This window comes from Condylura cristata, unplaced genomic scaffold (genome assembly GCF_000260355.1).
Source record: "Condylura cristata isolate star-nosed mole 26May11 unplaced genomic scaffold, ConCri1.0 scaffold00015, whole genome shotgun sequence".
In the NCBI taxonomy this organism is placed as follows: Eukaryota; Metazoa; Chordata; class Mammalia; order Eulipotyphla; family Talpidae; genus Condylura; species Condylura cristata.
This window is the reverse complement of record NW_004567116.1, coordinates 1,325,976-1,340,631: the sequence shown is the minus strand read 5'-3', so window position 1 is coordinate 1,340,631 and position 14,656 is coordinate 1,325,976. Positions and strand designations below refer to the sequence as shown.

The 14,656-nt window shown below is 52.1% G+C and overlaps 1 protein-coding gene across 3 annotated transcripts in view; it reads left to right on the top strand.

The window, feature by feature from the left end:
- Positions 1-2,539: 2,539 nt before the first annotated feature.
- Positions 2,540-14,656, top strand: part of RBM14 (RNA binding motif protein 14) — a 15,976-nt gene continuing 3,859 nt past the window's right edge. The window contains exons 1-3 of one of the 3 annotated variants that reach the window (XM_004682584.2): positions 2,540-3,009; positions 8,021-8,131; positions 10,228-11,481. In XM_004682584.2, coding sequence (XP_004682641.1) covers positions 2,673-3,009; positions 8,021-8,131; positions 10,228-10,250 — 471 coding nt within the window. In that variant the 5' untranslated portion in view covers positions 2,540-2,672 and the 3' untranslated portion in view covers positions 10,251-11,481. Of the gene's footprint in view, positions 3,010-8,020; positions 9,486-10,227; positions 11,482-14,656 lie in introns of those variants that run through there. The other 2 variants (XM_004682583.2, XM_012725398.1) reach the window with 2 other exon arrangements.

Sequence of the window (14,656 nt, the reverse complement as noted above, 5' to 3'; positions counted from 1 at the left end):
ATTGAAAGGAGTCACCAGTGACTGTGGCAGGGACCAGACAGGTAGATCTACTGAAACAAAGCTGAGGGGGAGGGGCGTCCTGGGGGATGGGTTCCAGCTCCTTGCTTGATAGCCCTGAGACTTTAACGCCTGAACCACCAGGGAGGCCCCAGTAAGTATAGTTTCCTGTGATTCCAAGTTCAGTAGAAGATAAATGTTGTCCATCTTGTCTCATTTGATAATGAGGCCGGTAGAGCACCTTAAAAATCCAATTCAGGCCCTTCCTGGTGGTGCAGCAGGTTAAAATATAACACTGCAAGCTATCTGCAGCTGCTTCAGTGCGAGTTCAAACCCTGCCTGAACTCTCCGGCCAGGAGGTGACCCACAGGGCTCAGCAGACTTCTCCTGTATCCTGCTGCTCCCCTCATCAGTGTACTTCATCAGTCTGCCTGTTCTGCTCCCCATTCTGTCTCTGGTGAATCATCTCAACCTCAGCATCTCTGGCCTGTACTCCAGTTCTGTATGCATAAAATAAATCTTTAAAAAAAAAACAATTCAAGGCCCTCCCTGGTGGTGCAGCGGGTAAAAGCACTGCACTAAGAAGCTTAAGCCACTTTCGCATGAGTTCGATCCCCACCTGCCCAGGAGGAGATCCACATGGCCCGGCAGACCTCCCCTGACCCGCCCTCTGCTCCCCTCAGCAGTGTACTTCGTCGATCTGCCTGTTCTGCTCCCTACTCTGTCTCTGGTGAAGTCTCTCACCCCAGAACCTCTGGCCTACACCCCAGTTCTTGTATGCATAAATAAATACATCTTAAAAAAAATCAGTTCAAAAACACTTTCAATTTTTTAATTTCTATTTAAGGAATGTATGCACAGTTTTAAAACCACATAGTATAAAGCCACCTTTGTGCTTCCAGTGGCTGCGTTATCTTTGGCTCATCTTTCTCACCACTTGCTTCCAGTCACCTGTCACGTCTCCCTTCAAGCTCCATCCCTGGTGGCAGTCCTATCAAGCTATCACCAGCCACTGTGGCATGAGTTTGATCCCCAGCCAGGGAGTGACCCATAGAGCACAGCAGATCTCTCCTGTCTCCCTGCTGCTCCCCTCAGCAGTGGGTTTCAGTAGATCAGCCTGATCTACTCCCCATGTGTCTCAGGTGAAATCTCTCAACCCGTCTCCCCTAACCCTGGCCTACATCCTGGCTCTTGTATACATAAATAAGTACATCTCTAAAGAAACTTTCAAGTCTGACCACTTCCCCCAGATTGCGTGACCATCTGATCAGAATCGTTTCTTCCCTGTAGTGGCAGTTATTCCGTATATGCTATGGTTTTCTGTTTTTGCTCACCGCAACAGCAGCCAGAGCAAACACTGGTACAGACTGATGTGCCCCTTGCTCCTCCCACCCCCCAACTTCCAGCCTTTCTCTCAGAGTGAAAGCCCACAAGGTCTACAGCTCCCCCTCCTTGTGCTTCCCTTTGCTGCTGAGCCCAGCCACACTGGCTCCACAATCCCTGCAACAGGCCAGCGGGCTCCAGGCTCCCAGGCGCCGGACTTTCCGACTGGATGGCTCCCCCAGAGCAAGGCAAGATTGCTCCCTTGACTACAGCAGGTCTACCACCACCTCACAGGTTTTGTTTTTACTGTCTCTCTCCCCACCATCTAAACTCCAAGGACTCCAGCTGTGTCACTTTTCGCCCGGCTACCTCCGTGCTCCCTCATGGTAAAGGCTCCAGAAACCCTGTGGGCTGGACAGGGCGTGCACATTCCCTGCACGTGCGGAATGGATGGCTCCTGCCGTCTTCTCGCCGCGCACAATCTTTCCACTTGCATAAAGTTTTATTCATATCTGTCGGGTTTGAAAGTTTTCCTTTCCTTTTTTTTTAAAACAACTTTTGCTCCCTCACAGAGCGTGCTTTCAATTATTAAAACTTTGTACTGTGCAGTGTGTCAAGTCCGTCAGCCAGAGGCAGCTTAGACGTCTCGCAGTCTCCAGCGTCGGCCCTGCCGGACCTCAGCGCCGCCAGGGATCGTGTTTCCAAGAACGAACTGACGGCCCGAGGGTTTCTCCGCGGCAGAGGCCTCTAGACCCGCTTCGAGGCGCCCGGCGCGGGCCCTCGCAGCCCAGGGCCCCTGCAGACCGGAGGCATCTGTCGCGCTTTCTGCCGCCAGGCCCGGCCGGCCCGCGGACGCTCTCGCCGCTACCTCCAGGTGCGGGTTTGGCCTACGCGCCCGCTTGGGAGGAGCTCCGACTTCCGACCCACACAGTGTTTCCCAGCGGCGCGCCGGAGCCGGCCCTACCCCGGCCGGAGGCCGCCTCCGGGACCAGGCCTCTCGCGCGCCGGCGCAGCCAGCCCGCGTTCCCCCAGCTCGACCCTCTTCTCCCCCGCCCCCTCCACTCCCGGCGGTGGCGGTTGGTCGCGCGCGATCCTCTTTCTCCCGCCCCTCCGCTAACGAGCGGGCTCCAGACCCTCTGGGATTGGCTGCGTCCGAGCGCATCTTCTCTCAGCCTCTCTGATTGGCTGTTGGACGCGCGGGATGTGGGTCCCGATTGGCTAAGTCAGAGCGCCTGCGCGGCGGGGTTCTCGGTCGCCAGCCATTCCTGGGGAGGACTGCCAGCCGGTCGGACGTCTCGCCTGTCGCTGGAGGAGAGGTCCCGGCCCTCCGGGAAGGCGGCTGCGGCGGCAAAATGAAGATATTCGTGGGCAACGTCGATGGGGCTGATACGACGCCGGAGGAGCTGGCAGCCCTCTTCGCGCCCTACGGCACGGTCATGAGCTGCGCCGTCATGAAACAGTTCGCCTTCGTGCACATGCGCGAGAACGCGGGCGCGCTGCGCGCCATCGAGGCCCTGCACGGCCACGAGTTGCGGCCGGGGCGCGCGCTCGTGGTGGAGATGTCGCGCCCACGGCCTCTTAACACTTGGAAGATTTTCGTGGGCAATGTGTCGGCTGCATGCACGAGCCAGGAGTTGCGCAGCCTCTTCGAGCGCCGCGGACGCGTCATCGAGTGTGACGTGGTGAAAGGTAACGCGGAGGCGCGCGCGGGCGGGGGCGCGGGCGCGGGCGCGCTCGGGCACTCTGCTTGTTAGCCACGCCCCTTTCCCGGGGGTCGGTCGCTGCGCGGTGGGGCGGGGTGGGGAACTCGGCGGGAGCGGTCGGAGGTGCTGGGGCGCGTTGGGGAGAGCCACTCCTCCCCTGCGGTCCAGGCACCTTTCTCCAAATGGAAGGCAGCGGCTCTGGGTGGGTGCGGCGGCCGCTGTGAGCCGAGCTACGGGGCCGGGGACGCGCCTGAGAGACTCGCGAGTGTACCGGGGGCGCGCCTTCCTCTGGTCTCCTGGGCCTGGCACCGAGCGGAAATTGGGAAGTGACGGGCACAAGCCGGATCGTGGAGCGGGGAAGATTCCGCCACTTCCCCACTTCCTCTCCAGACGTCGGTCAGAGCAAGGGAAGAGGGAAAAGGTGGGGGCTCACGCCCCAAGCCCACCCTCGTGTTCCCTCCCGATGAATGCGCCCGAGCGGAAGGTAACGGGGCCCTTGGACACTTCTCGGGCTGGGATCTTTCAGTACTGTCTGGCATGGGTACAGTTACTCTGGGGGCAGGAGGGACCCCTTCCGACCCCCTGACCTTTCAGTACTGTTAGGTGGGTTACACGTGGCAACTCTGCGCTGTTCAACTGCCTCAAACTTGGTTTTCTCCCCTTTGGGATCACTTGACACCTAAAGACTGGAAACCCCGACCTTTCACATGTGGGAGGAGGCTTGTTTTATGCAGGCCACTTCTCCCATCCTTCCCTTGCCATACCCGTGCCCCTGGGCACTGTCTTTTATACTAGTTTGGTGATTTTGCAAAGGACCATATTCTGGCTGAGTGGGACATGGGGAGGGGCGTGTCCGAGGGCTTGGTCAGACAGTGGCTGATAGATTGACACTGGTGGTGTTTGCTTCATTATAGGCCTATTCCTCAGGGCAGACTCCCATTTGCCTTTTTGGAAAATATGGATCGCCCATGTTTTAGAACTGACTTACTGTTTGCGACCCAGTTGACTTTCCAGAGCCTGGATTCCTGTCCCCTTGCTGAGTCTTTATTTCATGTTGACAAGACTTGCTGGGATAGCCGTTCTGTTTGTTAGGGCCCAGTCTCCATTCCAGTTGGAACACGTCAGTGTTCACTTTGCTCTGCTGTCTTGAAGGATACAGCCTGGGAATGATGCCCTGCTCTTGGTATTGGGTTCACGTCTGCAGTATCCTGTGTGAGAAGTTTTGAGGATAGGAGAGAAACGTGGGTGCAGGTGCTTATTCATTCCCACCAAAGACTTAATTTGCTGATCTGGAAAGACACATCTTTGGGTCGTTCCCTGTTTTCCCATATGTGAGAAAGCGTGAAGGGTTGTGGTATAAACTGCGGGGAGCAATTCTTTGTTCTGCATTAATACTGCACTCTATTTCCCTCAACTCAGGTTGTGCAAGTCCACGACTGTCCGGCTTTGCTGCTGGGTGCGCTGAGGCAGGCTGTATGGTGCATGGATTTTGGCTTTTAAGAGTCAAGGAATGGGAAGGGCCTCAGATTGGGCACCTGGCCAGGAAATGAATGGGGATAAATAATTCATTCACAGAGTTATGCATTTAATTGACATAAGGTGTGTCGTTAGGGCTGTTATGCAGGGGCAGCTCCTACATTGGGAGTCTAAGGGGACCTTCTCCATGGAACTCTTGGTCAAGGAGGTTGCTTCCAGGTTGTTGAGAAAACTAAAGCTTTGCAGAATTTGTTTGAACTGACACAAAGTGAAAGTGGGGTGGGGGCGGCTCAGGGTGAAGTGTATGACAACTGCATGTGATTTTTCAGAATTTTGGGAGACTGAGAGTTTTAGTTTTTGTTTAGAAGAAATGCATTTACTTCAGGGCCTGGTGGTCAGCCGTTACTCGTAGCTGTGCTAATACTCAGTGGAGCTCCTGATATACTTGTAAGGAGTGTGGGGAAAACTGGCACATCATTTCTTCTGCTGATGCCCTTCCTACCTTTTGGGGGTGAAGGAAGATGACGTTTTTAAGTTGGGAATTAGGAGAGATTGGCTCGGATTTTAAGTAGTTTACTCATTTCTTGGACTGGGAATTGGCATTCCATTGAATCACCTTGTTGGTTGTCAGGTCTTTGAAAATCACAAGCTTGGCATTGCACAGGACAACCAGTTCTGCTTTATTTCACAGGGAAAAACAGTTGCTTGCAGCAAAAATCTCCACAGCAACAGCAGATTGTAATCATTCTCCACTCTATTGGGTGTTCAGTGGTGGTGTATGAAAATCCAAATAACAGCATTACCTTTCTCAGACTTCAGGGGAAGCCTGAAAAGTAGAAGAGGTGGAAAATTTGTGGGTCTCTATTCCGTATGTAGCTGTAGTTTCAAATGAGAGGTTTTTACTCTTCTCAGGATAAGGAAGCACACTCCTTATGGAGTCCCTTAACCTGATACTGGAGTTGCTGTGCTGCCATGGTACCATCAGAAGTCTGTAAAACATGCTGAGTATATGCAGGCAGAACAGGTCATGTCTTCAGTCAGCTGCCAGGCAGGTGAGAGCTCTCCAGCTCTGTTTTCGCTTTGCTGTCTAGGAGGAGTTGGGTTCCTGGGCATCTGTGCAGGGCCTCATGTGCATTGACTGATTACCGGAACAGGGTCACTCACACACGATGGAATCAGCTGGATACTTATCCACAGCGCCCTCCTTTATCAGGGGTAGGATCTTTCTAACGTTAGATTGTAGTTGTATTGATAGCTTTGTGTCAGAGATCAATTGTATAGCTTGTCTGGATGGGCAATTTGAATTGAGTGCATGAAATCTGAGTTTTCTAGTTTCACAACTTGGTCTCTTAATTATAACCCAGCAAAGTAGTGAATAGACCATGGAGTGTTCTGTTCTTGTAGGCCCACTGAAGTGTTTCTTTTAGAGTGGTTGGGTGTTTTTTCCTAGCTTATTCTAGATAGGTTAGCCAGGAATACAGTGTGGATCCTAAATGCCACTTCACCGTGTGGGAGGGGTGGTTTTATCTCTGCCTCTCAGGTCAGGCTTTCTGCTTCCCGTTGCTCTCTTCAGGTGGTTTGGCCATGTCCCTGCTTTTTAAGTGATCCTGGACCACCAGCATCTGTTTTTGGCTTGCTTTACCCTAAGTAGCTAAGGCCGAAAGGAACACTTCTGCTTTTCACAGTTGCTAGGTAGGAATCAGGTTCTGCCGCAGAATTAGTTCATTTTTTCTTTTATCATCTCCAAGTTTGCATGTGTAGGTAGCATTGTCTTTTGTTTTTTTATTACAGAATAAAGATAATCTGTAGGGCAATAAACCTGTGGTTACTTCTAAGCTTGAATAATCATCATAGTTCTTTATACCTGTGTAGCTATACTCTACAGGACACTTTTACTGGAGTTTCCTAACACATTTGTCAGATGGAGAAATAAATTGTAAGGTCTTTAAGAAGTAATAGCAAGTCAGTGATACTTGGATCTGCCACTGAGCCTTCTAGCTCCTAGCCCAAGGTTTTTTGTGCTGTACCACACTTGTTACTTCATGCATTGATTCTATTTTTATTCTCATCTGTATAAGGGCTGGACTGTCCATTTTGCCTCCAGGAACATTTTTCCTTGATCTATAGGAGCAGCTAGAAAGGGCATCTGTTAGGAAAGTTTCTAGAAATTGTAATACTTGTTTAGAGGCCATTTAAAAGGACATTTTATCTTTGAGAAACGTATCCGGGTTCTTCATTTCCTAAACTGATGTGAGGGAAATGGCTGCTGGCTTTTGTGGACTCCCCAGATGGGATTAAGTGCACGGCTACATTCCCACCAGCGTGATCTGCCTGACGTGGTTTGTGAATTTGGGAATGAACAAGATATTTCTTTCCCTTATAAAGCTTTCTTATTCTGTGTGGTACCTGAGTAGGACTTCAGCGATCACCACCCTGCCCTAGACCCTATCCCACCACAGTTCACTGAGATTCTGAATGAGGACCTTGGGGGTGATCTGCTCATTAGCAGAGCCTTCTAGCTGCAGTAATTGTAGCTTCTTGCCTTGAAGCCAAGAAACCAAATCTTTCCTGTGTCTGCTTTCCCTAGTCTGCTCTGTGACCAGGTGCTGGCGGTGATAAGGTAACCTCTGTCCCGTGAAGAGGAACTGATGTGATACTGCGTGGGGAAAGGAGGGGATTTGAAGTCCATCAGGAGATGTAGGTTCCATTCCCACAGCTCGTTGACTTACATGGAGGAACTTCTCCCCTTCTAAACTTAAATTTCTAGTCATGTTACGTAGTCCTGCAATACAGTGACTTCTCAGGGTAGGCTGGTGTATGTAGTGAAGGGCAGAAAGAGCTGGATTCTGTTCCTGCCTGTACCGTATTTTAATTGGGGCACACTATATAACTTTCTTGAGTGTGTTTGCCCCCCTGTAACATAAGGATGATGATTTCTGTCTCCCTCACGGGGCTGTTGGGAGGTCCTGTGCTGGAGATGCTTTACCAGCTGGGAAGTGCTGTGACAAAGGGCCTGCTCACCTGCATTATGGTCTCACTCTTGTGCCTTAATTGGACCCTGGGCTGAGACATGGGCCTTGGGCTTAAGTGGTCATTTCCGGTGTGCGAGTTTAGCCTTGAAGGTGAGCTGTGAGCAGCAGTAGTGTTGGATGCACTCGGTTAGAGAATGTTCAGTAGTTGAGTGACTAGGGATTCTTTCCAAGTTTGTTTGCTGGTCTATACTTTGAGGACCTGTGAAGATTTTTATTGCGTTAACAGTCCATCTTTGCTCTTCTTTCACCAGAAAGTTGGGTGAAGTGACAGGGAAAGGGGAGAAGGCCACAGGCAATGATGTCTGCTTGGGACACTCTGAAACTCTGTTTTATGGAAGCCACATTTTATGACATACTCCTGGAGAGGAGGGTTTGGAGGCCTGGAGGTAGCTGGCAACAGCTGGGTGCTGTTGTGTGTCCAGTTTGGGACCCATTAGGTAGCATGCCCTGCCCCCCTAATTGCTAACCCTCTGTCTGCTGCTTTATCAGACTACGCGTTTGTTCACATGGAGAAGGAAGCAGATGCCAAAGCCGCCATCGCGCAGCTCAACGGCAAAGAAGTGAAGGGCAAGCGCATCAACGTGGAACTCTCAACCAAGGGTCAGAAGAAAGGGCCTGGCCTGGCTGTCCAGTCTGGGGACAAGACCAAGAAACCAGGGGCTGGGGATACGGCCTTCCCTGGAACAGGTGGCTTCTCTGCCACCTTCGACTACCAGCAGGCTTTTGGCAACAGCACTGGTGGCTTTGATGGGCAAGCCCGTCAGCCCACACCACCCTTCTTTGGTCGCGACCGCAGCCCCCTGCGCCGTTCACCTCCCCGAGCCTCTTACGTGGCTCCTCTGACGGCCCAGCCAGCCACCTACCGGGCCCAGCCCTCCGTGTCGCTGGGAGCTGCCTACAGGGCCCAGCCTTCTGCCTCTTTGGGTGTCGGCTATCGGACTCAGCCCATGACGGCCCAGGCAGCCTCTTACCGCGCTCAGCCCTCTGTCTCCCTCGGGGCCCCGTACCGGGGCCAGCTGGCTAGCCCTAGCTCCCAGTCTGCTGCAGCTTCCTCACTTGGCCCGTACGGTGGAGCCCAGCCCTCAGCCTCAGCCCTGTCCTCCTATGGGGGTCAGCCAGCTGCGGCTTCTTCGCTCAACTCCTATGGGGCGCAGGGCTCCTCCCTTGCTTCCTATGGTAACCAGCCGTCCTCTTACGGCGCGCAGGCTGCCTCTTCCTATGGGGTTCGTGCGGCTGCCTCCTCCTACAGCACCCAGGGAGCGGCTTCTTCCCTAGGCTCCTACGGGGCCCAGGCAGCCTCCTACGGGGCCCAGTCTGCAGCCTCCTCACTAGCTTATGGGGCGCAGGCGGCTTCGTACAATGCCCAGCAATCAGCCTCTTATAATGCCCAGTCTGCCCCGTATGCTGCACAGCAGGCTGCTTCCTACTCTTCCCAGCCTGCTGCCTATGTGGCACAGCCAGCTACAGCTGCTGCCTACGCCAGCCAGCCAGCCGCCTATGCTGCGCAAGCCACCACCCCGATGGCTGGTTCCTACGGGGCCCAGCCTGTTGTTCAGACCCAACTGAATAGTTACGGGGCTCAAGCATCCATGGGCCTGTCCGGCTCCTATGGGGCTCAGTCGGCTGCCGCGGCCACTGGCTCCTATGGTGCCGCAGCTGCCTACGGGGCCCAGCCTTCTGCCACCCTGGCAGCGCCTTACCGCACTCAGTCGTCAGCCTCATTGGCTGCTTCCTATGCTGCCCAGCAGCATCCCCAGGCTGCTGCCTCCTACCGTGGCCAGCCGGGCAATGCCTACGATGGGGCAGGTCAGCCGTCTGCAGCTTACCTGTCCATGTCCCAGGGGGCCGTTGCCAACGCCAACAGCACCCCGCCGCCCTATGAGCGTACGCGCCTCTCCCCACCCCGGGCCAGCTACGACGATCCCTACAAAAAGGCTGTCGCCATGTCGAAAAGGTACTGTATGCCCCCCCGGCCTGTGCCCCCAGCTGGGGCTTAGGGCAAGGGGCTGAGGTTGGCATGGGAGGGAAACTGGAGCTGTCCGCCCCTCCCTTGGTCTTCTCTGCTCCCTTGGGATGTCTGGAGGCCGAGGCGGGTGGTGTCTGTGAGCGCTCTGGTCACCGGGATTCAGGTGGAGCATAGTGCTCATCCTGGGTGGTGCCAGCTAGTCAGGCTGGGAAGTGTCGCCTTTCGGGGCGAGCCCGAGTGCCATTGGGGCCACTACCCGCAGGGTGGTGGCCCATAGCCTTTCCCACTGTCTCGAGGATCCTTAAGCCTGTTATGCGGTGGTCCCGGCTTTGGTGGGGGTGGACTGGAGATAATCCCTTTGGCACTCATTGGCTAAAGGCAAGGTGTACGAGGTGCGTCCACTCGGGGAAGTTGGGGACCTTGCTTTCGTCCGCCGTTCTGTTGCTAAACAACCAAGGTCTTTCTTTGCAGGGCCCAGGGGTGGGGATAGTTTGTTTGTGGTTTGGGAATGTGGACCAAAAAACACCTTGACCAGTTCAGAAGGGAAGGGCTTCAGTGGCGGCTTGGTTTCTTGCCCTGGAGGGGACGATGAGCCTTCTGACAGTCTTGTTGGTTGGAGACCAGTCTGATCACGCCCTCCCTGTATATCCCCATTGGCATCTCCCCCATGCCCACCTGGAGCCCTCTCCTCAATTGTCTCATTCACCAACTGTCTTCTTCTCTCGACTAGGTATGGTTCCGACCGGCGTTTAGCCGAGCTCTCTGATTACCGCCGTTTATCAGAGTCGCAGCTTTCGTTCCGCCGCTCGCCGACAAAGTCCTCGCTGGATTACCGTCGCCTGCCCGATGCCCATTCCGATTACGCACGCTATTCGGGCTCCTATAATGATTACCTGCGGGCAGCTCAGATGCACTCTGGCTACCAGCGCCGCATGTAGGGCCGTCCTGGGATGGGGCACCGCAGGGAGGGGAGGAGGAGAGGTGGGGGACGGTGCAAACCCAGGCCCAGACCTCTCCTGTATCCGGTTTTTCATCCCCTTCACCATGTGGGCCTTCCCCGGACTCAGTCCTTTTGAGTGTCGGCAGTAACCTACTTTGTTCCTTCGCCTCAGCAGCAAATCTTGCTACTGGCTCTAGATCTGCGGTTTTCCCTCTCCGCTGCCTCCCATCTCCCCAGGGTGGGAGTTTCTTTTATGTTTTTATTTTTTTCCTGGCTCCCTTTTATTTTTGTGCGCGATATTTAAGGTCGTTTGGATGGGGAAGCAGCCTGCAGCTGAGGTCGGCGGCGCCTTTTTCTTTTTAGATGTGAGGAGGCCGGGAAAGGGTTAGCTTAACCACTTCCTGTGCGCCAAGCTGTGCCAGCAGTCGGGCCCTGGCTGTCCCTCGTCGGCTGTGTTGAGACTGAGTTCCTATAGGAACAGTCAGTTGGTGTTTGTCCGAACCCTGCTGACCCCTGATGTTCTCGCTGATGCTGAGCGGCACAGTCCCACTCCCCCATCTCCCCAAGTAGGTGGTGTTAGAAAACCTTAATTTTTTTCCCTTTTGTATGGACGACAAATAAAACTTGGGGCAATTTGCAGTTTGGAAACCTGGTTGTCATTGTCTTGATTGCACTCAGTTTCAGAGGAGCCAGTTTGACATCCAGGAAGACATGACAGCTATAGGCAGGCAGCCGGGGTGGAGGAGGAGACCGGTTTGAATATGGGACTTAGGATGTTTTCCCTGCTGCCTGCGAGGGGTGTAGTCCATTGGTTGGCTGGCTTGTGAACTCTCGGACTGGAGAGTCCAGACCAAGTGGCTGGGACTGCTTCATTCCTCAACATGAATTAATCACACCAAATGCAGTCAGCTTTACCGCCCATTTCCCTCTGCCCGCGCTTGACCACTTTCCCCCGCCTTGTCTCCGGTCAGAAACAGCCTGTGCTCCAACAGGGCGATTGCGGGTTTGGCTTCTCAAGCGAGAAGCGGGGAGTGGGTTGCTTCGGTGTTTATGAGGCGAAAGGATCGATCCTTCAGGGAGTGGGCTGGAGTGGGGGCTGGGGCTGGGACCCGGAAAGAAGCCAGTGGCGGGGTGGAAGCGCTGTCCGTGCTCAGTACTGCCCTGTGGTTGGGGAGGGGAGTGGCAGGGACAGTTGAAGCAGGCGTGGGGAATTCTCACCGTAGAGCTGGTACTTTGACTGTTGAATGTCACCATGGAGCGTCCGCCCTGCGTTCTGCCAGTCCCTGCCATGATAGTCCCTCTGAAGCGCCCTACTCCTGCCAGGGTTTTCAGGTGTCTTGCCGGGTGAATGTGAAGGTGTCATGATAGCCTGAGAAGGTGCACGGTGCAAGCATACCAAGCAGGGATGCTGGGATAAGTGTGAGGAATTGAGGATTCTCTGCATACTTTGGGACGTGGGGTGGAGAGAGCCGGCAAAAAGTTTGGCAGTTCCAGCTGCTGGGGACAGGACAGATGCTTGGGCTTAACCACTAAGGGAAGGAGGCTGGGGGGGGCGGGTGACTTTACAGGAAAATCTGATGTTCCTTGGGAAGAGGGGCTTTAGACATGTAACTTGGGAACCTGCAGAGTGATTTTTGGGGTGGGATACGTGTCAATCATGTGGAATCCAGGTGGGTCATCTGTCTCCTTCACTGGCTTCTCGTGAACTGCCTGTAACAGAGTAGCTTGTCCCACATGTCCTCTTCCCTCTGCCCAGTGGGTGGAAGCATGTGGTCTTTATAACCATGAGCACTTGCTTGTGGGTGCCAACTGGGGTAATCTTGGGGTTCTGGGGCCATAAACACTGCTCACTGCTTCGCCTTCAGGTGCTTTGCTGCTCCTTTTCATTTCTTTGCGGGACTGGGGAAGAAGGGGATAGGGGTTTATTTCTTGTCACTTTTCTGCAGTGAGGGTGGGGTGGTCTGAGGGCTGAGCTAACAGGCCTACCTTGGCTTACTGCCCTGGGAAATGGAGGGTTGGTTAACTGTAGGGCTGTGATTGTGGCCTGTGTATTTGTGGTATTTGTTAGTGTGGCCTTCTGTTGTCTCTTCTCTCCCATGAGGTCTCTGCCACTGTCCCAACGCCACGGTTCCTGTGAAAAACAGCTTAATGTACTGTCTGAGCAGTATAAATGTTACTTATTGCAGCCCAAGTTCTTCAGTGACCTGGCCTAGACCCTCACTCTTAACTGCATGCCAATTTAGGGTCCTAATGTCCTTGCTGCTTCAACCCTCATGCTTCTCCCATTGTTAATGCCAGAAGGAGCTAAAAGTAAATTATTGTCATTTTCCTTTTCCTTGCAGATTGTTTTTTTTTTTTAGACACTTTTTAAAAAATAATATAATGGTTTATTTTTACATCATTTTGTACTTTTTTTTTTCATCTCAATTGTAATCCCCGCGGGTTTCCCATCACCGAGTCACCCGTGTGCCATCACCATAATCCCATGCACTTCCCTCCCCACCCCTCCCCCCCTGTTTTTGATCCCATTCCCCACTCCACCCCCACAAAATGTCTCTGGTATATGACTGTTCATTTTTTTTGTTATTTTCTCGCCTGGTCCATTACTCCTGCGATGAGCGAACCATCCAGTATTTTTCTTTCTTTCTGGCTTATCTCACTAAGCGTGATCTTTTCCAGCTCCCGCAGATTGTTTTAAGATTTCCTCCCCTTTTTACTTTATTATGTATGCCACCTGCGTTAACTCTGCAGCCCACTCCTCGTACTTTGCTTTTTGTGGTTTTCTGATTTCCAGGGTTTCTGTAACTGGGAGAGATGGTGGGTTTGAGTTAATGGAAGGATGGATATATAATGTGTTGGGAAAAGGTGGGGAATCTGGGCTCCCAATTTCTTCAGATCTTTGAAACTACATCAGTCACCTCTGCAACTGACTTTTTAGGTGTTTTAAATTTAAATTTACAAACTTCAGATTTATTTCTGGAACAGGGCCCCTCGGAGCTTTAGCCAAATCAGCCTGGTCTGCAGTTTGGACCTTGTTTCTAATTCTTTGGGGTAGGTTTAGGGCCTCATCTCTTATATTCAGGAGGTAATGGGACGATCACTGAGGGGTCAACTTCCGGTGGACTGCCTGCCACCTCTTAGTCATGCCCATCATGGATGCACTGCTAAAGTCCATGGAGAAATTTGTTCTCCAGTGATCTTATTCTGTCAAACCAGGTAGGCTTACTTTAACATGGAATGGTGAAAGTAAATTTTCTAGATTTGTGTACTACTAGTAGGCTATGTATTTTTTCCCCCAAATAATAATGTAGTTTATTTTTAGGCTATGTATTTTTAATAAATAGGTATGTGGGGTCATCAGTGGTCTGTGTTAGATAGAATGAGTGGCATGTAGAAATTTTATATGCACCTGATTTTTTAGGTACCTTTAAAAAGATAAAAATGTGGAGTTTCCAGAAAACAAAAATTCCTAACTGTATCAAGTCTTAGCTCTTTTTGAAGTACTGTATGTCTTAGTGCAGTAAGGTAGCTGAGCCCTTGGGCTGACTTGGAGGAGTTTACCATCTAGGAACAGCAGCACCTACCTGAATGATCTAAGGAAGCATTAGGCCAGGTAGGAAGGACAGAGTGGTATAGCACTAGAAAACTGTGGAGATGGGATTTGTTTGATTAAAAAACTTGGCAGAGAAGGACTTAGCTTATTGACTCTAAAATCAGGTTGTTTGAATTTTGAGTCCTGATTTTTTTTACTACTTACCTGTGTGATCTTGGACACATAGAGCAACGTAGCCTCATTTTTTTCAGTTACAACGTGCTACGTACTAGAGAACTTTTATTGAATATTACTCAGCGCTATTAAGAGTGCTTTTTGCATTTATGTAATCTTCATTGCAAGCCATTGCATTTGGTATTTCTAAGCATTTTATAAGTGGGGAAATTAAGGCTGTAGGTGTTGGTTAAGTAACTGAAGATCACATGGTTAGCACAAATAACAGGCCTTTCTGTTAGTCACCTGAAAGGAGTATGTCATGTAAACCTTTTTTTTTTTTTTTAATGTAAAAAAAAGCCACCCCAGAAGGTCAAGGGATTTAACCAGCCATTGTACACTATCCAGAGCTTTGCCTCAGATCGTGCTAGTAATGCTGTTGGTGGGATCAAAGGAAAGCCTGTGACAAGCGTAGGGCCTCTCAGTAACTTGGCTTTAACCACCTCGGAAATA